The sequence below is a fragment of the Serinus canaria genome, chromosome 6 (genome assembly GCF_022539315.1).
Source record: "Serinus canaria isolate serCan28SL12 chromosome 6, serCan2020, whole genome shotgun sequence".
NCBI classification, from domain to species: Eukaryota; Metazoa; Chordata; class Aves; order Passeriformes; family Fringillidae; genus Serinus; species Serinus canaria.
Window position 1 is genome coordinate 26,978,163 of NC_066320.1, and position 24,504 is coordinate 27,002,666.

General features: G+C 37.4%; 1 protein-coding gene across 1 annotated transcript in view; it reads left to right on the forward strand.

Moving 5' to 3' along the window:
- The first annotated feature begins 189 nt into the window (after nucleotides 1-189).
- NHLRC2 (NHL repeat containing 2) overlaps nucleotides 190-24,504 on the forward strand; it is a 32,576-nt gene continuing 8,261 nt past the window's right edge. Inside the window, exons 1-10 of the mRNA XM_009087172.4 lie at nucleotides 190-556; nucleotides 2,472-2,624; nucleotides 6,198-6,653; nucleotides 8,983-9,104; nucleotides 10,199-10,328; nucleotides 20,354-20,453; nucleotides 20,882-21,113; nucleotides 21,598-21,720; nucleotides 22,844-23,053; nucleotides 24,098-24,323. Coding sequence (XP_009085420.1) covers nucleotides 394-556; nucleotides 2,472-2,624; nucleotides 6,198-6,653; nucleotides 8,983-9,104; nucleotides 10,199-10,328; nucleotides 20,354-20,453; nucleotides 20,882-21,113; nucleotides 21,598-21,720; nucleotides 22,844-23,053; nucleotides 24,098-24,323 — 1,915 coding nt within the window. The 5' untranslated portion in view covers nucleotides 190-393. The remainder of the gene's footprint in view (nucleotides 557-2,471; nucleotides 2,625-6,197; nucleotides 6,654-8,982; nucleotides 9,105-10,198; nucleotides 10,329-20,353; nucleotides 20,454-20,881; nucleotides 21,114-21,597; nucleotides 21,721-22,843; nucleotides 23,054-24,097; nucleotides 24,324-24,504) is intronic.

Genomic DNA, 24,504 nt, shown 5'->3' on the forward strand with positions numbered 1-24,504 from the left:
TTCTCCGCTTCTCCCATAGTATGCTCCCCAAAAAGCCCCAAATCCCCCCGTTTAAAGTAACGGAGCCTGGTTTCGACTTTTTCCGGTGCTGCTCAATTTTTGCATGTTAAAAACGGTGAAGCAGCAGGGCGGGAAACACGGGCTGTGTTGAATCTGCTGGGCGGGAATCTCCACCGTGGGCTCCCTCTGGGAATGTGCTGCTGTGGATACCAAGGATACGTAAAAACACGGAATAAGTGAGGAGTTCCGGTTTTAAGACAGACGAGTTATTGCGTGTCTGTACTTTGTGCTTTATTTTCTACTTCAGTCGCGGTTTTCCGCGCTGGCGCCGCGGGCGGTGCCGAATGTGCGGCGGTGAAGCGCCAGGCCGGTAAACAGCGCCCGGGTGAGGCGATGGCGGCGGGCGGGCTGGCGGGGCTGCTGCCCGCCCAGACACAGCTCGAGTATGCGCTGCTCGACGCCGACACTGCCCAGGAGAAGGAGAACCTGGTCTACCAGTACCTGAAGAAAATGGACAGCCGCGAGCGGGACCTGACGGTGCCCGAGCTCGGCGGAGGTGGGTGGCGCGGCCCGGGCGGGGCCGGGGGGTCTCCCCGGCAGAGGCGGCGGAGCCCCGGCCCTCCCCGTGTGGGGTTTACCTGGAGGTGCCGCTGCCTGCGAGACCGGGCAGGGCCGGCCCCTGAGCCGCTGTTTAAATGGCACTTGAACTACAGGAAATTTCACTCCTGGTAGCGCCAGGAGCGGAGGGCAAGGCAAAAGAACCCCTTTAAACATCTTCTATGTGGCACTGGCTGGAAAAACACGTTCTGTAAAGCCTCTCTTCTAAATCTGTTCCCATCTGTACTGTGTATTTATATCTGTCGCCTGTGGTCATAGTGAGAAGCTTACTAACTTTCCCTGCGTTCTCTGAGCTCTCTGGTTTCCCGGAACATCCCTGAGGATGTTCCCCAGCTCTGCTCCATAACTGAGCCCCAGCGCTTGTCAGTTTTCGTGCCCCGGGTAATACAAACTGTGTTGGAGATGTCACTCATCCTGCTGCGGTGGTTTGCCCCTCTCACAAATTCCTGTCTCTGCTTGTGGCAAGGGGGAAATCAAAGGTTAAGCCTTGTAAGATCTTGCAAGTCCTGCTCAGGGTCTTTTTAACCTTTGAGAGGCTCCCTGCGGCTGTGGGAGCTCACATCACGCTGCAAGACAGAGCTCAGGAGGTGAACTGCACGGTTAAAATCACACATATCATGGGAATGAATTACAGATTTTAACCTGTGGAGCAAAAGGAATGCTCTCTCTCTCTAGATTTGGGGCCCTGAACTGAATTTTAAGTTTTGCCATTAGTATTGTTTCAGTGTTCTGTCAAGGCTTATTTTCTCCTCTAAAAACAGCTCAAAGAAATGGCCAATATATATGAAAGGTATTTTAATTCTAATGAAAAGGGAGAAATTCTGTAAAATACATAAATTACCATTTTCTTTTGAAAAGTGAACAGCAAAGTGCCTATCCTGTGGGAATAATGCATATACTTGAATTATTCTCATTATTCTCACCAAAGCTAAATGTATGTGCATCCATTTATGTTTGTAAATATATGGAGATAGAGAACAGTCCTCCTTTTAATGAAACACAAAACAAGCCTCCTGCTGACTTGAGTAGGAATAGCTTCTGCAGCTGTAAGAACTTATTTTCTGAAACTGTCAAAGTGAAAGTTCAAAAACTAGTTAGCTTTGCATTTTATTATAACTGTCATTTCCCTCGATAATTTTCAGAAATACTAAGAGGTAACACTGTCAGGCCACATTCTAGGATATTTATTCCTTATCTTGATACCTCTAATGGGGTCAGAGGAGAAAATGATGTTTTCATGTCTCATGTCAAGTGTTTAAAATAAATGACAGGAGTACTCTTGTGTGTGTCTGAAAAAGTTGTCATTCTTCCCATGTGACAGAATTAATTGATACCTTTGAAAATCAAGATCAAAGTTATAAGCACAAGAATATCCCAGTGATCTCTAAAATCAGTTCTTTACAAAACTGTTGGAAAAAATCATTAAAGTTTAACACTTTTAAACTTTTAGTCACCTTTATGTGAGTTTTAAATAATTGATTGTTACCTAAATGGCATTGTTGGGAATTGAATCATGTAGATCATGTTTTAAAATGTATGAAATTTGATCTGAGGCTTACATGTTCTTTCAATTAAAAAGTGCCTATATAAAAATACAAACTACACTTTTATATTACAGTGAATCTTATTGATAATATTTTCATTTATTAATTATGAAGAATTGCAGAACATAAGGATGAGTTGTATAAATAAAAGATTTTTGTTTGCTTTTCTACATCATTTTTTTCTTTCTTTCTTTTTTTTTAAATTTTTTTATTTTGGTTTTTAGGTTAAAAGTACCATGAACATTGTGTAGTGTTGGTGCCTTTCCCTGCCCTTCCCCTAACTGGCTGTTGCTGTTCTCTGAATTCCAGATCTGCAATGGTTAAACACTGAAGGTCCTATTTCTCTTCACAAAGACCTTTGTGGAAAAGTTGTGGTGTTGGATTTCTTCACTTACTGCTGCATCAATTGCTTGCACCTGCTGCCTGACCTCCATGCCTTAGAGCACCAGTACTCTGATAAAGGTAAAAGTGCTTTGGCTGCCTCAGAATAGAATTTCCTGGCACTGTTGCAGGCTGAGGAGCTGAGTCACTTTGTTGCTGGTTACTAAACTGCTGGCAGTATTTCAGGGGTGTCTAAAAATGTCTTCTAATCTTTTAAGTAGCCTAAAAAAGGTGACAGTGTGTACTTCCATCACATTTTTAAATGGGTTAAATAAAGTGTCTGTTGTGTCTGTGTAGTTAGGCAAACAGGATATGTGCTTAAAGCCCAAATCTGATATCTCTATAAATAAGGTGACTTTCAAAAAGCTACTTAAGAATGTGAGATACAGGCTCAAAATTAATACAAGTAGGTAACTTTCTTTCCTTCAATGAGGAACCAGTTCTGAGAAGAATATAGTAAAGGTGATAGAGTGGATATAGACAGGTGGTAGAATAGGATGTAGATTATTTTTTTTTTCCATTGGAACTGAAATAACAAAATATGTAAGGTTGATGTAGATTTTTTTGGTATTGGCATCATGTTGTATACCATTAATAGCCCTTTATTCTAGAGAGGGAATTATGGTCTTTAAAGTCACATCTGAAATGAGATCAGTCTCTCACTCTGACTGAATAAAAATGAAGGGTAATTTCTGTTTAGAATGCAGTGTCTTGTCATGATGGCTTGTCAGAGATAAGCTGTAGTCCTGCACAGTGTGTCAGCTACTCACTTATCTGGACATTTTAATTGGCTGAACATGGAGATGAAGAACAGTGTTACTTTCAGTTCTGATATATGGTATTAAATACAATATATATGTAGTAAATAACATTATAATATTTGATTCTCCATTCCTGTTTTAGATTGGTTTTAATTTTGGCAGTATTTATTTTCATGTGTTACCTTTTTCCCTAGAGAAAGAAATTGCAGTATATTTTAAATTTACTTAGTGCTTTAGATAGGTTACTCAGTACTTTGCAGAAGATTCTAACTAATTTTTCTACCTTAGATAGCTTAGATGTTTGTTTTGGAGAAATTTGAGATGCAGTGTACTGTTTCAAGCAATAGGAACTTTGTCTTATAAGAAAAAACCTTCATGGCATTTTTTGGAGGGCGTCCGTTTAAGTGGAAGGTGAATGGCAGATGATAAGTGGACTGTTGTGGATCAGACATGTAGGGAAGGTCTAGATACAGATTTTGGAAGTTTATATTGGCATAAAATGAATAATACCTTTAAATGATAACTATTTTATAGTATACTGTGAGTGTAGTAATGTAGCTGTCATATCCTTAATCTGGTTTTTAACGCCTATGTGTTAAATCAGGTGATAACAAAATACTCATTTTAACAACCTTTCCCCACAAGCTTTCTCCCAAAAGTGCTTGAATATCTTTATACTGGTGTAGAAGAGGCTGCAGCACTCTGAGCTAAAGGTCCACTTGGTGACATATTTTTTCCTTTGACTTGTATTAAACTTCTGTCATAACCCCTTGATAAAGGGTTTTTGTATTTGAACTAGCCCTGTAAGTTTTCTCTGGATTTCAGCTATCCTGTTCCTCTAGAAACTGGAGTGAGAAAAGAGATGCTTAGGGTGAAAGTGGAGGTGAAAGGAAAGAAGAACAAGTGTGTGGAACATTAATCTTAAATTAAAGGCATTAGGAAACGGAGGTTAGTAGTTGGATTCAGGAAGAGATTAAGGTGCTTGATAGTTCAAACAAAAAAAAAAAAAAAAAAAAAAAACATTGGGTTTTTTTCACTGTAGATCTCCCTTTTGGTTCTTTTCTGCTGTTTTAATGTCATGATTGTCAACCCTTTCAGGATTACTTAATCTCTTTGCTGTGCTACGTATCTAAATTTTAACATTACAGTAATATGTATAAACATACAAGGCAGTAAGGGTGGTGTGTTTTTTAACCATGGAAGAATTTTTCAGTACATGGTCTTATATCAGTGTGCATCTTTTCATTCAAGGCAAATGAGATTTACTAATTACTAGGAGAAAGGAGACAGGAGAGTTGTTGACTTCAGAAGGTTGAGAAAGATAAAAATTGGAAGAACAAAGCAAAGCATCTGTCTCGTAATGCATTTGGATAGTCAATCTCTTGTTTGGATACTTGAAGGTGTATTACCTATTTTTTCTTAGTTATAAGAACAAACCTTGATCTAGTTGATGTACGTTTTGTACATACATACTCCGTACATACATACTCTGATGATTTGTTTTAATGTGGTTCAAATGCCCTTATATGGAGCATGTTGAGTCTTCAGCTGTGTGATCACCAGAGAGGAGAAGTTTAGCAGAGGAGGCTATAATGTTAGGGTGATCCTAAATCATTGTAAATGTTATAGCACATGTGCCATAGCTCTATTGTCTGGAAGTTCAGGATATCTGTTTCAAAGTGAAGACTGCTTTCCATCGGATTGAATGTCTCCCAGCATCTTTATCTGATATGCTCTCACTGCTATCTTCACTGGTGCTATTTCTGTGTTTCAAGTGGCATTCAGAAAGTTATTTTAAACCCCAGTGCATATTCAGTTCATGTTATCAGCAGTCCAGAAATTACTTCTATAAGAGGAAGTACTTTTTAATATTCAGAAATAGCTTGGCATAAATCCAGTGTTGTGCTCTGCTATAATCCTTCAAAGAAAGTGTTTTAAATTGAGTGTATATTGTTATTTCTGAGCATTGCATCCATCATTTCCACAGGAGTTTTCCTCATGAGGGAATGTTGTACCTTACTTGTGCTGTTCAGGTGTTGACTATAGAATTGTATTTCTAGCTTTAATGATGCTTTTGAAGGACAGATACAAGTTCAGGTGCCGATCCCTTCACAATTAAAATCTTTGACCTGCTTTTTGGATTTCAGCAGTTAATGATTGCACAACTTCAGCTGTCTGATACTGCAACATTTTGTTCCAATGGAGTTGATAAGACTGTATCAGTTATAGTGAATTTTTAAATTTTTAATTGTGAAATTGTTATATGAAGCCTGCCTTGTTTGTAATGAGTGTTGTTTGTTGTTTTGTCATAGTTGTCAGTGCTGCCATTTTCATTCAACATAGAGAATTCTGTATTGATTTTGGAGGCCTATTCATTATATCTTTAAATGTTTATCTAGAAGTAGTTATGTCCAGGTAATTCTGTAATTCCGAGATTTGGTGTTATTTTTGTGGCATCCAGTTAACTGTGAAAAAGAATTTTCTGAAACATTATGGTTGTGTACAGGAATCAGAAGACAAAGAGGTGTCCTAAGTATCTTTAAAAAACCCCAAAGTATCAGTTGAACAGCTACAATTTACCCACAATTATTTTGAAAGTATTTTCTAGTTTAGTATATAGAGGTTCACGAACTGAGAACAATTCATGTCAGCCAGCCAGGGAAGTAATGGTCCAAAATTTGGTAATTTTATCTAATAGTTATTTCTAAATTTCAGTATTTTCAATACATAACTATCTATATTCCTACTGAGATGTAATTGCTTTTTCTTAGTTCAAATCTTCTCTCTTTCTGGGAAGCAGTCAGTCAGATTGAGAGAACTGTCATTCATTTTTTCTTTTTTTTTATTATTATTCAAATGCATTTCAGTGGCGCAACTTCATTTTTCTTTGCAGATGGTCTTGTTATTGTTGGTGTCCATTCAGCGAAATTCCCAAATGAAAAAGTTCTGGATAACATTAAAAGTGCTGTTCTGAGATACAATATTGTTCACCCTGTAGTAAATGATGCAGATGCAACACTGTGGCACGAGCTGGAAGTGTCCTGCTGGCCAACTCTGGTCATTCTTGGGCCTCGTGGAAATATGCTGTTTTCTCTTGTTGGAGAGGGACACAGAGAGAAATTGTTTTTATTTACTTCTATAACACTGAAGTTCTACAAGGAAAGAGGACAAATCAAAGACAACAACATTGGAATAAAGCTGTACAGAGACTCCCTCCCCCCTTCTCCTCTGCTGTTTCCTGGCAAAGTGACTGTAGATGATTCAGGAGGAAGGTTGGTCATAGCAGACACTGGGCATCACAGGATTTTGGTTACTCGTAAAAATGGACAAATTCTACACACTATTGGAGGTAAGGACATATATGTAAGTTTATTATAGCAATTACAGTAGTAAATGATGCAGTAGGAGGAGTAGAGGATGTTTGCTGTGCCTCCTGGGCTGATTCTTTTCCTACAGGACCTGGCAGTTCGTAAGCTTTGCCAGAATTTTGTTTTGTACTAAAATCACTTTTACTCGATTTGGGGAGATGTGGTGTAAGACCACCAGTGGGAGACTGTTAATGCAATTGTCAGAGATGCCTAACTTTTTCATTGCTTCATTGACTAAAGTTCATGTTTTCATGTGATGTCTAATATGAATTACAAAATTCATTTTGTATTCCTGTGAAGGAATTGCAAATGGTTTTAGGTGTAAAGGATATACATCTGCATCAAGCAGCAAGGTAGGGAAAAGACCAGAGACTGTAATGCCTCCCTTTCCAATAGAAGTGAATTTTGAGTTGTGGTGGTGTTGAGAGAAGAGGTTTTTCATGTTTTTTGTTTGGTTATTGAGTTTTTTCAATGGCAGAACATTCCTGTTTAGGATCTCCTCTGGTTTCAAAAGCAGAGGAGAATTACTAAGAACAGTGGCATTCCAGTTGGTACACAGGCACCTGAGAATGCAGTTGCCTTAGTACATATAAAAAGACCTTCTCATCAAATCTGAGATGATAATGTATAAACAAGTTGTGAAAATAGTGAAAATATTTTAAATTTAGTTACACTTGTTAAAAAGTTTATATAAGTTACATTTCAGCTTTAAAAAACTGACATCCATAGCTGCTTTTGTGAATAACAATGTGCTTTACAAGCAAATGAAGACAATTTGCGCACACTTTGTATGCTTTTCTGTTTCACAAATGAAATTGCTCTTTTTTTAAACCTATTAAAATGGTCAGTTACATCTTAGTGCAGCAAGGATGTAACTGTTAGGGCGACCAAAATAGATTTAGGAAGCGGTTGAATCCTCGGATTATTGAAAACAGTGGTTTGTTTGTGTCTCAGAATCAGGACCTTTGTGCTGATGTGTCCTATATTAGTCTGGAATTGACTAATGCCTACCCCAGGGCAGGATCCTACAAATCTCATAAAAATACTCTTCTGTTTAAAGAAAGGAAGAAAAATTCTCTTGCTATTTGAAGTAACACTGCATTGTCTAGACAGGCTATTTGTCCAAGTTAACCTGATTTATCATTAAGGCATTAGCCTAAATACCTTTCTCCTGTAGGATATGCAAACAGAATTTCTTACAACAAATATGAGAGAATTTGGTTTCTGCTTGATATGTGAAAAGAAGTCTCTGCCTACAAGCTACCCTTTAGTGCTCTGGGACAGTCATTAAACAGGAATTCAGGAGTGTCCTAAGCTCCAGACTGGTACCTTCCTTCCTGTGGCATTGTGTGCTATTCCCTTCCCTGGGAATGTTCACCACCCTCACACTTCCAAGGGGAGCTGCTGGAATCTGACACACCAGTACTTCAGTCCTGTGTGTCTGATAGGGTCTAAATTGATTTCTGACAGGAGGTTGTAAAAGTTTGTGTGTTTCAGTGACTCAGTTAAATGATTCAGTGGGCAGAAAAGAATGTAATGAAGTTGATAATGCAGTAATAAATGTGGGCATGCACAAAGGTTGGAATTGTTATTTGCATCATAAATCATGGTACACACGTAACTCATACCTAAATGTCTTCTGCTGACACATCCTGCTAATGCACTTTAAATGCTACCTCCTCTGAAGTACAGTGCTTACCTTCAGACTGTTATGTTCCTTTCTATTTCCTGACTGTTGTATGCAGAAGAATGCCACTCCATCATTCTTAGTGTTCTTCTGTGTAATTAGTTCCATGTCATCTTTTCCCTAATTAGTTTTCTTAATGAGAAAATGTTGCTAATCAGATATTAGTTTAATTTGTGATTACATCAGAATCTAAACCAATGATATGGAGTTGAGCTTTGGAATTTTTTTTTCCTGCTGACTTGCTTTGATGTAGTCAAGAATAAAAAAAAACCCTGTTGTTTTTTATTTTTGTCTTCCATTGTTGCTGTTGTCCTTTAGTGCAATTTAGAGCCCTATTAGGAGTCCTCTAGAACAATTTAGAACCCTAATAAGACCTCTCTTTAAAATATGAGCTTAAAAAAAGCAGAGAACTTGTACAGAATGAGTTCAGAGCTTAATAGCACCAGGCTATTTTGATTACATAGCACTAAAATGAAACTACACCAAATACTAATGATATAAAATGTACAAGGTGCTGTGAAAGCAGCTCCTGGAATATGTACTTCTCCTGGTATGTATGCACTTTATTTTTAAGGTGACTTTTTTCAAAAATTACTTTTGAGTTTGCTGTGTTTTATTTATAGGTCCAAACAGTGGAAGGAGAGATGGAGGATTTTCAGAAGCAGCTTTCAACTCACCACAAGGAATCGCTATAAAAGATAATGTTATTTATGTAGCTGACACAGAAAATCACCTAATTAGAAAGGTAAATTTTCCATAAGGAAATTCAAAGTTTAATCTCTTATACCGTATTCTACTTACACAGGTGAAAATTTACGCCACATGAATTACTCTTCCAATAAGATCAGAAAAGAAATGTGGTCCACTATCTAATAAAGAAACACTGTTGTGCAGGGGTTTTTTAAGGGCTACATACACTTTTGTGCTTCCTTTCAAATGCAGATGAGGTGGTCTCCACCTTTATAGCATAACAGTTTTTGTTTTAGTTTGTTTTTTTTTCCCTTAGTCTCTCTTACTTTCCTGTTTTGAGAAACATCTATTTTTAGTACTGGAAGCAAAAACTGGTTTTGTTTCACTTCCAGTAGTATCAGATTCTTATCTACAGTTATTGTAGTGCTATGGTGCAGTGAATATCCAAACTTCCCTTGGCTGTTTGGGTCTCTCAAATGCAGGTAAGTACCCGGAATTGGCTGCAAGTATATTCTTTTTGATGAAACACTTGCAAAGTTTTAGCATGTAGGAATTGGATCTTACATTAGATTAGGTCAACTTTAGTATAATCAGAAGGAAAGTTTGGTGATGCAATATACTGTCTTATTATTGGAAGTATTGTGTGCATCTCAGAAGATCTTGGACTCGGGTCCTCACCAATATCCCATTTGTGATCAGAGGAGGTGCACTCTTAATGTATCTGAGGTGCCTTTGTACAGATTATTTTATATGGAGATGGGAAATACTGTTACAGTATGTGAATTATGTCATATTCCTATAGGAATTTTGAATTTAAAAACCACATCCATTGTTTATCTATTTACCCAGAAATTGGTGATGATTTCTTCTACAGCTGTTGAGCAAATGCTGACAGAGCAGTGTTAATTTTTGTTGCACATGGAATAGAGTTCCAAGTATGTGTTTTTCATACTGCCTGCTGCTTTCCCACCCCCATATTCCCTGTCCATCAGCAAGCATTGTGGTAAAATTAATTATTTCCCTAAAAAAACCCCACATGCCTGATATTTGTTAGGATTTCTCTGATTTTTATATCTATCTCAAATTATCTGTAACTTTGGTCAAGTTAATTTCATATGTTCATTTAATGTGTCATTTTGCTTCACACAGATTGACCTGGAGTTGCAGGTGGTGACCACTGTAGCAGGCATTGGGGTACAAGGTGTTGATAAGGAAGGTGGAGCAAAGGGAGAAGAGCAGCCCATCAGCTCTCCGTGGGATGTGGTCTTTGGAAGTTCAAGTACTGTATCAGTTGAGCTTTAACACTCATATTTACGTGTGTGACTGTTTGCTAAATGTTTTCCTGTTTTGTTATTAATCTTTACTCAGAAGAAGTAAAGATTTGCTGTCAAACACAATAGTTTCTATTGCAAATGGTAACTGCAGCTGTGCTTTGGATCCTGAAATATTACTTGATGGAAGAAAAATTCTTTTGTATTGAGTTATGTAGTTACTGGATCCAAACACAGAAGGAAATAATGATTGCTGGTTTTAGGCCAGTGCCTTAAGCCAGGATCATTAAGAAGTGATCATTGATTTTACAGGAAGTAAGTATTGTCCAAAAGTTCCTTTCCTTGACTATACAGACATGCTCGAACACTTGTAAATATTTGAGTTTAGGAAATAAAAATAATTTTATTGGGGACCTCTGTTTATTCCTGTTTAGGTAACATAAAATCATTAGGCTCAAGATCAGAGTCAGTCAGACAGGAGAGGAATACCTGAGCACAAACCATGCAAGTATCAGAAGGTAAAATAAATCTTTGCATAATAGGATGCAAGAATCACCTTCTGAGGACTTAAGTAGTTTTCTTTTCCAGTTCACTTAACACACACCTGAGCCTGGTATCTCATAGCTGCCATGCTTTCAGCTATTACTGACTGGGAGTTGAAGCACGGCTTTCTCATGTTTCCATTTTAGTCTAATATAGAAGTTGCAGATGCCAGTTTATGAGCAATGCCAGAACAATGCTTTGATGTGGCATCAAACCCTTAGGTTGGTATTTCAGACATGAAATATTGATTTCCAGTATTGGAGTTTCTTTTATTGGCAGAAGAATGTGATGGGGAAGGAGCATGATTTATCTCTAATATCTTGATATTAGAGGTGCTTTGCAAGTTTAGTAACACTTTGGTGATGTGGAAGCATTTGTTAAAATCTTGTGTCAGTTATGAGGGAGAAAAATACACTGAAGTGTGAGGGAACTTAGAATCACAGAATGGTTTGGGTTAGAGGGGACTTTAAAGACCATTTTTCCTGCCATGGACGGGGACATCTTCCACTAGACCAGGTTGCTCAAAGAATCATCCAGCCTGGTCATGAACAATTCTAGGGATGGGGCATGCACAGCTTTCCTAGGCAACCAGTGCCAATTCCTCACCATCCTTACAGTCAAGAATTGCTTCCTAATTTCTAATGTAAATCTGCCCTCTGTCAGTTTGAAGCCATTTCCCCTTGTCCTGTCACTGCATGCCCTTATCAAAAGTCCCTCTTCAGTTCTTGTTCAGCCCCTTTATGTACTGGAAGGTGCTCTAAGGTCTCCTCACAGTCTTCTCCAGGCTGAACAACTCAACTCTCTCAGCCTGTCTCCATAGAAGAGGTGTTGCTCCAGCTCTCAAATCATCCTAGTGGCCTCCTCTGGCCTTGGTCCAACAGGTTCATGAAACTGCTTCAGAAATGCTCATAGTGTAGAGTCTTCTGGTACAGATACATTGTCAGTATAGACAGAGTACAACCTGCAGCCTTGGCTACCTGAGTGAGGATTGGGATGTGTTTCCAGATTTAACACTTCTATTAACATATCTTGTACAGCAAAATGCACCTTTTTTCAAAGGTCTGGTCAGCAACCCTTACAGTCTAAGCATAGACCCTTACAGGCTAACCCATACAGTGTTAAGCATAAGGAATCCTACTTGGAAGGGCAAGGAGAAGCACCTGAAAGAGAACCTCACTACATGTGGGCTGCTGCTAATGCAGGCACGAGTTTTACTGAATTTTGTACAATCTGATTTTCCTTCTGTGAGCCAGGAGACTTGTGTGGCTGGATGGTGTCATTTTCACGAGATCTTGAACCAGAAAGCTGATCCCTGTGGGATGCTATTGCAGAGCTGTTTCACAGATCAACAGAGGGAACTAATAACTGATCAGTGCTTCAGAAACTTGAGCTGGCTAACAGAACTATTCAAAGTATCCTCTAATTTTACTTTTAATTTTTCATGATGCTTTCTTCTGCTTCTGTCAGTAGTTAAATATATGATTTTTTTTTTTTTAGTTTTGAGAGCTCTGCTTGTTAAATGTTAATTGATATGATAATTGTTATCAACATGAACATAGTATTTACTGAGTTAGTCACCTGTAGAGGATTAGTCATCTGTACTGTTCAACACTGCTGAATTTTAATAAGCATTTGCATAGAAATCAGATCTTCTGAATGCACTTTATTCAGACCTATGCAGTTTTTTTCATATTCAATTAGAACCTACTAGTCAGTTTGCTATTTGGATTGCTGCAAGATATAATATAAGCTGTCAGTTAAGCAGAGATTAAATCAATTGAAATTCTTCTCTTTTTTTTTGAGAGGGTAATGAGCCTAATAGATAAAATGGGGGAAAATATACATTACTGTAATAGCAGTAGATTCTAAAATTCTTTAGAAAACTGCAACTGGAGAGAGTTGTAAAAATGGAGAGTTACATTGAATGGAATGTTAACAGGAATCTGTCTCTGAGCATGAGGAACCAGGGCTGCAGTGCATGTCTAGCAAGCTTTTTTTACTGTCATAAGCTGCAGTGACTTCTTTAAGTTTCTTACCAGACATCAAAATAATTTGTCAGAAATGCAGCAGGGTTTGCCAAGGTTGAGTTGTCGAGTTGCAAATTGCAATGTTGAGTTGCAACTTGGTTGAGCATAGTGGGATCTTCTGCTGCTCTGCAGTATAGCATAGAGTGCCTTTGTGCCTCTCAGAGTGCTGTCCTACAAGCTTATACCCTGCTATCAGAATGTGAAAACTGATCTGCCAGTGTTTGTTTAGGCACTTGGATGGGTGAAGTAATTATGAGAGTTTCGAAAATTGTTGGCACCCACACAGCAGTGTCCTTTTTTTTATATATGCTTACATCTTTCTATGCAAGTTGTAGGAGTTAACATGCATTTCAACAAATGTAGGTTCATTATTAAAAATTTTAAATGTTTGATTTTTGTGTTAACTGGTGTGGCATGTGGGAAATTATACCATACGTTCCCATTTTCCGTAGTTCTATGCATCTTAAACTGCAGTTTCAGAAGATAGATTTGTAGTTGTTTATTTAAATATGGATTGTATAGTTTTTAAACAAGTGATACTTCTGGGAGCTTCCTTTCAGTGTCCAAAGCTGTGCTATCCACAACATGAAAAGGAGAAAAAGGAAGTTGAAATGTTTGAGCAAGTTATGTACTGAACTAGATAGTATTAAACAGCTTATGCTGACCTTTTTCAAAGTCTCAAAGGGGAAAGATGGCAATCTTTTAAGAGAAAGGTTTTTCCTCTATCACTGACATTTCTTGAGTTTACTCCTATATATGGTTTAGAGTATGTATTGACCAACTGAAAAAAATATTTTTTCTTTAAAACCTTTATAGGTAGGTGGTTGAGAAATGGAAAATACTGAGAAAAACTTTGAGGACATGAATAAGTTAATATTCAGAACTGATGCTATGTAGCATTCTTTTAAGTATCCACATAGTATTTTCCTAAGTAGGCTTTTGTTGCCCTGTTCTATACAAATGCTGAAATCTGAGACAGAGATGAAGTGAGTGTGAAACACCATTTAAACCAAATTTGGCACAAATGTCTCCATTTGAGGCAGGGGAGTTAATAGAGACAAAACAGATGGTAGGATTCTGACAGTGTATTCTTCCTTGTCATCTTTTTTATTTCTTTAGTTGTGGCCACTGAGCTTGTGTTTTACCCTCCAGTTAAAATTCTTGAATGAACTCCATGGATTAAATTCTGGCTTTGCTGAAGTTGGTGCTGAAATTTGCATTGATATAGATTGTGTGGGAAGTAGAAGGGGAGGGACAGCAGCTTAAAAATACATTACAAATTTAGTGTGTGCTTTTTTAGCTTTCTCTGTTGTGCCCTTCTATTTTTATTTAGTGGGTGTTGAAAGCAAGCGATACTTTAATGCACAGTTGATTTGAGCATGAAATGTTCTTGATAGCTGCATTCTTGCTGGAAGGAGCAGGACAATGACCTGAGCTTGGTGACATAACCATGTGTTTCACATTCCAAAATCTGGTCTTAAACTGCATGATTGGAATCTATTTATAGAAACTCCCCAAGTACACTATTGACCATGCTTTCAGTAAATTTGTTGGAATTTTTTGCATCAATTTAAGTATTATGTAAATAGGATTTAAATGAAAGTACAGTACCTTATCATACTGGTGCAATTTTTATAGCCCTTAAAAGGCAAAAGTATCTAAGACATTTTTCATCCTTCTCTTTGTTTCTGCTAGAGGGTTGTTTGGTACCACTGCATTCCAGAGCAAACATGTGGTTTTTTTTCCTGTATTACTCATGGTGATTCTTTCATAATGTAAAAAAAAAATTAAAAATCACTTAAGCAGTAAGCAATTAGCATTTCCTGCTTGAGCTCTGATCATACATGAAGTGTTTATGTCTGAACTGTCTGTATCTTGAAGGGATGATTTCCTCTACATGTCACCATTTTCCTTCTAATCTGGTCTCATTCTGTCATTGAGGCTGTGGCTGTCATTGTCCTGTGGAAGGAATTTTCCTGGGTAATAGCTGAAAATAAAAGAGCTGCATTTGCTATCATCAGGCTTTAATTTGGAATCATTTTCCTGGACAAAGCAAAGCTAGAATTCTTCCAAAGATATGTTGTGTGTATGATATGACTTCATGATGTAGCAATGTGGATTTACTTTGAATGCAAAAGGCCTGCTCATCTCTTTAGCAGTTTCCTGTGCAAACTACAAGCTCAAAGATTTCTCATTTGGCTTTGCCATTATACAAGTTCAGTTCCACAGAAAATCATGGTAAGAGACATCAGTGACACAAAGCTGCATTGTCTTTATTTTCTTGTTGAATTAGATCCTAAATTACTTGTAAATAGCCATCATTTTTCATTTTAGATTCCAGGAATTTCAAACTGGATCCTAAATTACTTGTAAATAGCCATTATTTTTTTATTTTAGATTCTTGGGATTTCAAAGAAGAAGTAACTTCATTAAAGAGAGAGGTGAAGTAAAGTGAAGGTTTTATTCCTGTGTAAGAATTGTTTTAGGTGAAAAAGTCTTTAGGGAAATAAGAAAATAGGAAGTTACAGGGAAGGATTGCAGTGAAGCCGGACCTTACCCAGTCTTATTTTGGGTTTATGAGTATTGCTGAGTAGTAATAGTAACAAAATTGATTAGTATTTTGCATGTTCATTATAGAAACAATTTAAGAAATGAGGTACTTATGTCAATATTTTGTATAAACATGCCTGTGACATAACAAGGTCTGAAGTCTTGATATAAAGATATAATGGGAGTAGTGACTGAATAGTCAACAGTAATCTTACTCAATTTAGTTTGACAGACTACTTTTCCAAACTGTACTTCTCTATGTCTTGACAAAATGCATAATGATAGTGATTACTTTCTGCAGTAAAAAAGAAGTAGTTGCATTAGCAGAGTTGCCATCCTAACTGGTGTCAAACTTAGAATTGTTTTGAAGTCCATGGCTTGAAACTGCCTTCTATAAAAAAAGTATTATATTTGTACATGGAGTGATGGATCTCATTCTCTTTGTTCCACAGTCTATAGTCTGATTCTATTAATTAAATCTGTGTTCACAATACAGAAGCTTAAACTACAAATCAGATTTCTAAAGAATACTTGGCATATCAGTTCTTAATTTCAGATGCAGAACTGCTGAAAATACACATCTTAGCAAGTCTTAGAGAGGCTTTGCCGGGCATGCTGGGGTCAGGAGGAGACACATTTTTTAGCTCTTACCATTTGAGGCTGGAAGTGCTTTTGAATATGGAATGCAGGTATTGGAAGTCAAGGGAGACTGTGGTGCTGAAGTACCCTCAAGTGTGTGTGTGTAATTGCTGTGCTTAATTAAGAATGAGTAAAACACACAGGCTTAGCTTCTTCTGTAGTTACAGTGATGTATTCCAACACTAAATAATCCAAATTAGTTTCTTCATGTTTGCAAATACTGTCTCTTCTGCTTGGGTTTTTTTTTTTTAAATATTTACTGCCATTACAGTTAGAAGACCTGAGTTAGAAAACTTGGGAAAGAAATCAAAAAGTACTTCATTACAGTCATAATTTTTAGCTCCCTATTATCTCCACTGTATGAAACCCCCTTGGTATCTAAATCCAAGGATTTCCCTTAATGAGAGGGAAGGTATGTTAACTAAGGAGGAAAATTCCAGAAGCATTGTGTTTCATAAAGGGTTGTGCCATTTGGGTGATGCAACACTATGTGAAAGAGTGCCAGGTAGCAAAAAAAAAAAAAAAGAAGAAAATTGATTTTTAGTCATCCAAAAAGGGTTATGTGTACTTGTAAAAGTCCAGGCTTCACTGATAAAGGATTCCTTTGGAGCTTCTCTGTTTGTGTCTCGCTGGCAAACACTGATTCTCTATTTTTGTGTCACATTTGAATTTAATTTGCTGAACTTCCACTGACTGAAGAGCAGGTGAGATGTGCATTCACTGTCCATGTGCCTATCTGTGAACTGCAGGGTGTGTTGTATAGCCCCTTTTGCTTCTTGAGAATTTGCAGAGGATGAGTTTACCAACAGACTTCTTCCTTGGTTCTTTTTATTTCTTCAAATATAAAATTAGTAGACAGGAATAATATTTTCAGACTTTGGTCTATTTAGAAAATGTCAGTGGTGCCAGCCACAAAATGTAACTTTGATTCCCAGGCTTTTATTTCCCAGACTGGAAGTAAGCATGCAGTCCCAGATAGAGAGGCTGAAAGTGTGGGTAGTCCTGGGAATGGAATCCCTTCAAACAGATACTGCTCATGACTGGTGCCTAACAAAGTAATTTCTGTGCATTCAGATTGACTCTCCAGTAATGGTCAGCAGTGTTCTGACTGCTTGAAGATGTGCCTGTGTTCAGACAGGACTGTGACTTCTTAACACAGAGGCACAGCAGGGGCAGATTCAGGAGCTGCAGCATTGTACAGTAACTGAGGCATCATCTGATGGGGAATGTTTGTGCACTCAGAGCTGTAGGTCACTATTAGTGAATGTTTATAACACAAGGATATCCCATTTGCAAGCCATACCTCACTTGGATGCAGGCACAGCACAGATAAGAAAGCACATACCCTAATAAGGAGAAACTACTCTGCATTTTTAAAACAGCTCAAGATGGGTTGGAATGTGGTGCTTAATTGAATAAATGTAACAGAATTGGCTTTTTCTCTTATGTTGTTTTATAATAAATTCTTTAGAAATAAATACTTTCCATTCATGGATGATAAGGAATTATGAAAATGATTGCATTATCATAATTTTAGCATTCTGGCTCTCCCTGGCCCCATTCTCCTCTGAGAACTGTACCAGAATAACAGTGGTGATGTCCTCAAACTGTTCTGTTGTGAAAGAAAAAGTTTTTCTGCCTTTTGTGTCAGAACATGAAGTGTTATGAGAGGACTATTGTGTGATAAAACACCTTAGCTGTGTAGCATTAGTTTAAATTTTCTAGGTTTGTGTAGTTTTTTTATTAAAGCTCTGCACATTTTTCACAATTTCACAAAGAGCCTGTGCTGTTTCCATGCTTGCATCCATTCTCTTTTTTCTAAAGGCCATTCAGTAGAAACTATTTCTGTTAAAATTTATGACAGTTATGGAGCTCTTACTTATTTTTACTGCCTTATTCTCTAGTTGAAGAAGAGATCTTCTCTCTATCAATCTTACATATCCAGTAAAATTTGAATTTAATATTGATGCTTTTTTCTCATATTTCATACATTTTGCTGGGTGCAGAATTAGAGTAAGAAGCCTTTTCAATTTTTCAATGTCTGACTGTCACAGGAGAATTTTTAGTCTGTGGTATTGGAGAACTGGATAGATGAATGGAACAGATTTTTCAACAGTACTCAGTTCAAGTCTTACTCCTTCATTTAATTGGTGGATAAAGTGAATATTAAATAATTAACAGAGCTTTCTGAGATAACTCAGAATGAATTGCATAACATAGCAAGATAAAAAAATTCACTTTCTGAATAGACCAGTGATTTTAACAGTTTTCATTCTCTGGTACTTAGAATAGTAACATCTGAATGTGCAAGATATGCATAATGGAAATAGAAAATCCTGAATCTGGGCAGTTACTGTATAGGAAGGAGTGAAATGATTTCATAATCTCTTTTCTCAATTTAAATCTCATTTCTAAGAGCTCTAATCCAAAAGTGATTGGGACAGGGAAGTGTTGTTTTTGTTTTTTATACCAGAGTGTTTTTGGCATTGTTGGAACTTTGGTAGCATTTCTGGTAATTTATAAAATGTGTGTTTTGCAACTCAATTTGCAAGCCTTTTTTGATCCAGAAAAAGCCTTTAGGCACTTTGCAAGTTTGACTTTCAGTTTTAGAGCTCTAGTTTATGTAAAAACATGGAGCCCACAGGGAGGTGCAGAAAAGAGTCACCAGAGTTACTTTGATAGCAGTCTTGGGAACTTGTATATTTTCCAAGAAACAGAAAATGATGAAGAAAAACTCTGTTAAAATCATACCAGTACTGTTCTGAAGAGACCTCACAGTTTAAGGAAATGAATTCTGGAGAAAGAAGAATGCTATTTTTCCCTTCTTGTGGTTTGTAGTGTAGAAAAGATTTAGAATTAGAAGAAGAATGGCAGAATGTCAGTTGGGGAAATGGTGGTTATTTCATTTTTTGGACTAACTTGTCAGATTTGAAATTATTGCAGGCATTTTGCATAACCTTGCTTTTATTTTGAAACTTCAAACTATTTTGGTTGGGGGGTGGGAATTATCCATCAGATTGTTTTCAGGAACAGCTATGAGATGCACAAGGCTTTACAAGTTCATGTGAATACAAAGCAATTTAAAGGTATTTTTCTATTGAGTGACTGATGGTTATTCCAATACCTAATATATTTATTTAGAAAAAATGTATTGATGTTCTCTATTACTACATGGGACAGTGCTAAAAAGATAATACTGTCCTCATTTTAATGCGGTTTTTAAATGTCAACTTTTTTTCCTTAAGATTTCAGGAAAGACTAAAATAAGTAAATTTCTTTTGGTTTTGGGTCGTTGGGAGTTTTTTCATTGTCTTCCACAACAATTCTTCATGCATTTTTTACTGCATTACATTTAAAGCTACAGAGTGCAAATATATTCTTCAATTTCCACTTGTAGAATTTTCTTTGTGAAGTACCATCTGGGCAAGACTTGTGTAGTTATTTATAGATTTGGATTGTTGAATAGCAGTTTTATACTTCAAGTTGAAAAAAAGTAGATGCTTGGCACATGCTTGAACACTTCTTGATCAGAAGGTCACTGTTCCACAGGTCTGAGTCTTGCATTTGCGATATCACATTTGCAGGTGCTGAGGGAGAGCAACTTGGAAATTGGGTGGTTACTTCAGGGGAAAATTAGGAAATGCCCAGGTCACATTTACCGTTTGAATAAACTGCAGTTGATGCTCTCCAGGGCAAGCATCAGTTACCCTTAGCCTGAAACATGATGTCCTTTGTGTATAATTTTACATTATACACATGTACATTGGTACTGCCACAGTTATTTCTTTTAAAACTTGTTGACAACTCCCTGTAGTTTTTTTGGAGTATCTTATTTTGTCACTAGTGTAGTAAAAAAAAAATCGAGATTTCATCCCCCAAAACCATGCTTAGCAAAGATAGGTACTTGTTTGGCTGATATGAATCAAAAATAGCATGTGAAACAGACACAGTAGTAGAATGTTACAAACAGCAAATCTCACTTGAAACATTGCCTTTATCAGGTAGGGATATTAAAACCATGATTTTTAAACCCCTGAGAAAAAAATAGCAAGAAGAAAAGAAGAAAAATAGCAAGTTTTGGTAGATGAAAATCATTCTCTCTCTCTCTCTTGCTCTGCTTTTTTTTTTTTGTGGTTTTTTTTTTTTTTCCCTATGGGGAAGATGAGTAGGGGGCTGAGGAGACAGTGGAGTTGGTTTGATGATTTCTTAGTGTTATAAAACATTTCCAAAGTGGGTTTTTTTTTAATCTGGTTTTCTCTGTCCCTTTCTGAAAGTTTCAGGGACGCAGGAAGATGATGTGTTATGGATAGCAATGGCAGGCATTCACCAGATATGGGCACTGATGTTGGAAGGGGGAAAACTACCAAAGGGAAGGTAAGCAACTGTACTAAGAGAAATGTGAAATTGCTGCTTGTCTTGATAAACAGCTTTCAAATCCCAGAGAGAGAGATAATCAAATTAAACTGAAAATAATTTAGTTTAAAGGCTAATGTGCTTAAAAGTCTGCCTCCTTTTCCCACATCTGTGAAATGAAATGAAAGATGCTACTTCAGCTATACAGCTATGGCTTGGTAGGGTCCATTCATATAATTGAATGTTATTTTTCCTTGCATTTGCTGAGTTACCTGGTAATGAATGATGTGCTGAGGTGATAAAAAAGCACAAGGGAATTGAATAATTCCTCACAGCTGCATTACATTTGGTTTAATAACTCACAAGTGCCTGTTCTGTAGCTTCTGTTTATGCATCTTGTCTGAGCTGTTTCAAACTCATGATTGAAATTGGGTCCTCTTTGCCTTTAGTGACTTAAAGAAAGGAGTCTGCCTTCGCTTTGCTGGCAGTGGGAACGAGGAGAACAGGAACAATGCTTACCCCCACAAGGCAGGGTTTGCCCAGCCCTCGGGGCTCTCCCTGGCCCCAGAGGAGCCCTGGAGCTGCCTGTTCGTGGCCGACAGCGAGAGCAGCACCGTGAGAACCATCTCGCTCAAGGACGGGGCGGTGAAGCACCTTGTAGGAGGAGAGAGAGACCCATTGGTAATCACCTCAAACTTCCCCACACTGCCCTACTAATATTCCTCAAGCCTGACCTGGAGGAACCACTTTTGGGGTGAGAGGGTAAATCAGTTTCCGTGGCCATCAATTTCTTAACTTCACTGCTTGGAATGCAAATGTGTGGCAGTTGTGATGTTCAGGTTGTAGTGCAGACTGTTGCTCCTTAGATAACAAATTATTCCACTTATCCTTGAAACAACTAATTTGATTCAGCATTGTGTGGTCATTAAATCAGCTGGATTCATATTTATAACTTAGATGTGAGAGTTTCCATTTCTGTGGTTTCCATTTCTGTGTGGGTTTCAGTATCCACACTTCCAGGTTTCAGTATCTTTGTTTTGAAATTGTCTTCATTTTTTTTAAAGTCAGTGAATTTCCATTTAATTACAATCATTTAAATTCATGTCCACATTGAATAACCAAATTCAATTTAATTATTTATTAATTAAATAAAATTTTTTTTCAGAATTTGTTTGCTTTTGGTGATGTGGATGGAGCAGGCATAAATGCAAAGCTGCAGCATCCCTTGGGAGTAACATGGGACAAGAAAAGACAGCTGCTTTATGTGGCAGATTCCTATAATCATAAGGTAAGTATACAGTAACTTGTTATATACAGACTTGGAAATTTTTATTACTACAAAGAATTATTTTAGTAACATAGACAGATTTTGCTTGGTCCTTTACTACAAAGAATTATTTTAGTAACATAGACAGATTTTGCTTGGTCCTGTTAAGCTGAGGAAATGAATTACAGGAGTTCCTTTGTAGGTTCTTTTTCTTTCCTTCCTTCCTTCCTTCCCTTCTGGGTCCTTCTTTTTAGCATTGTTTTGCTGTCACATTCTTCTGTGCTGATGTGATGGTCTCTTGGGGAAGGTGAAATTCAAGTGCCAAGTTTACAATTCAGACTAAAGACTTTCTGTGTGCCTTCCCAAAGATGCTGAATTACAATAAAAGAGCTAGAAGGGATTTTTCAGGAATACTTGAGGTTTGATAAAACTGAGAGGACAAGAGGACTTGTTTTTCCCTTAGAAAAGCCACCTAGGTTTTGAGAAGTATTGTGGGTTACCTCCTTGGAACTCTGGGTTCAGAGACATTGTTTTGCCTGATTGTTCTTATGTGATGTTATATAAGCATCCATGTCTAGAAGGTTTTTAACTGTACACTGACTACATTTATTACAAGAGAAGTAACCTGTTTGATTTGAAGAGTAAGGTGTATAACACCATATCCTTGTTGGAATTTTAAGGCAAATGATATTTTGTTTCAGATCTTGTATAAAACATTATAAACTTTTTGCTATTTACAAAAACCCCATCTATTTGTAAAAGAAAATAATCTAGAAGTTAGCCTGCTAATTTTGTTATGCTCTCACTGTTTTGCAAATGTTTCTAGAACGGCAGCAAACATTACAAAAGCAAGTCTTCCAGAATACTTTTATAGCTGAGGGTTAGGTACCTGCAAAATCATGGAAGGGAACCCTGAATGAAGACCAAAGGAAGAAGTGAAGTCCATGAGGGAGTGGGGAGAGGGAAAGATGGGACATGTCACTTGGTAAAGAGTGATAGCACAGCATCAAGGATGGACACTTGGTAGCTGAGGTACTCAAAAAGCAGTGCTGGCTACTGGAAATGTGGGACATGAGATAATCCAGAACATCTGAATCCTGCTGGGTTTTCTCAGAGAAGCTTTTTGTGTCTTTGTTGATCTTAGATTAAGGTTGTGGATCCCAAGATGAAGAACTGTGCCACCCTGGCAGGCACAGGAGAAGCAGGCAATGTTGTTGGTTCCAGCTTTACCCAGTCAGCTTTCAATGAACCTGGAGGTTTGTGTGTTGAAGAGAACGGCCGCCTCATGTATGTTGCAGACACAAATAATCATCAGATTAAAGTGCTGGATTTGGAAACAAAAATTCTTTCCATGGCAAGTAATACTTATTAAACAGGCTGATATTGGTGTTTCGTGTTTTAAATTACTATTTCAGACTTCAGCAAGTGTGATAAAAATGAGACAGCTAACTTTGGGTACAGTAGTTGTATCTACAGGATGTTCTGTCAGGGAAATGAGCAGTGCCTGTTAGCACAGTTGTTGAAAGCCTCAGTCTTCAGAAAGACAACTTTTGCATGAAAACAGAAAGTGACAACCCTCTGGAAAAGGTTAATACAGAAACATCAGCCATTAAAACGTACCACCCAGTTTTTCAGCATGAAAGTCATTTCATGAGCATTTTGTAAAAAAAGGAAGTGAAATCAATTACCAAGCCATCTAATTACTCTGTAAGAGATGATTTTGGGTGGTCAGTGACTTAAAGCAAGATGTATAAAGGGCTTTCAAATTGTCAAATCAAAACCACTGTCAAAATTGAATACAGCTTTATTTGGTTGTAAACAAATCCGTGTTCACATCCACCTTCTAGGCCACTGTATCTTAATGATTTTTTGAAATGCATATATACATATATTTATGACATAATGATCCTAATGTTTTCTTATGTTTCTTGCACTTCATAATACACAGTCTCCAATATGTGTTTAAATTTTCGTGTCATGTAACATGTTGGTGGCTTTTCTGGGAAATTCTCCTCTATTTTACTGTGCAATGTCCATTTGTTAAAATCCTGGATTTTATGACTGAAGCATGCAGTTTAATATCAGAATTAGGAGGAAATACATTTACAGTTTTTCTAAAGCAAATGTAATCCAACTGAAAAAATTTTAAATTAAGGGTTACTATAAAGTACTTGTGTTTTTTATGGCTTTAATAGTAAATATTGCTTTTAGTTGGATTAATAAGGGTTTTTTCATTTTAAGAAAACATTTTGTCCTTTTTCTATTTTGTCATAGTATTGTTGCACGCTGAAAGTTTTAGGTCAATAGCCATGATGTCACTTTGAAACTGTGACTGTGTTGTGAAAGCCCATTTGTAATAAAAATAAAAACAAATATTTTGTTTGATTTCTGCTGATAGTTGCCTATCCTGAAGCCAGAAGCATGTGATGTTCCAGATAACCTGCCTGTGCAAAAGGAAAAAATAGCAAACCTGCCAAGACTGCCTAAATCTGCACCAAATGTTGAACTTCCTTCACTGACTGTAGCTCCTGGCCAGACAATTCAGTTTTTATTAAAGTTGACTCTTCCTCTGGATTCAAAACTGAATGAGGAAGCTCCCAGTGCCTGGTTTATCACAGCAGAAGGTAAAGTCCCTGGTTAGGATGGGAAGTGGGATGGGTTAGGATGGGAAGTATCAGCACATCCTGCAGTGCAGGGGAGCTCAGTCTGATGAATCAAGACGTCCCTCCCCATCCTGTGTTCCTGTTTGACCTTGTGACACAATAATTAATATTTAGAGTTGAAGCATTTAACAGCTGGAGTGCA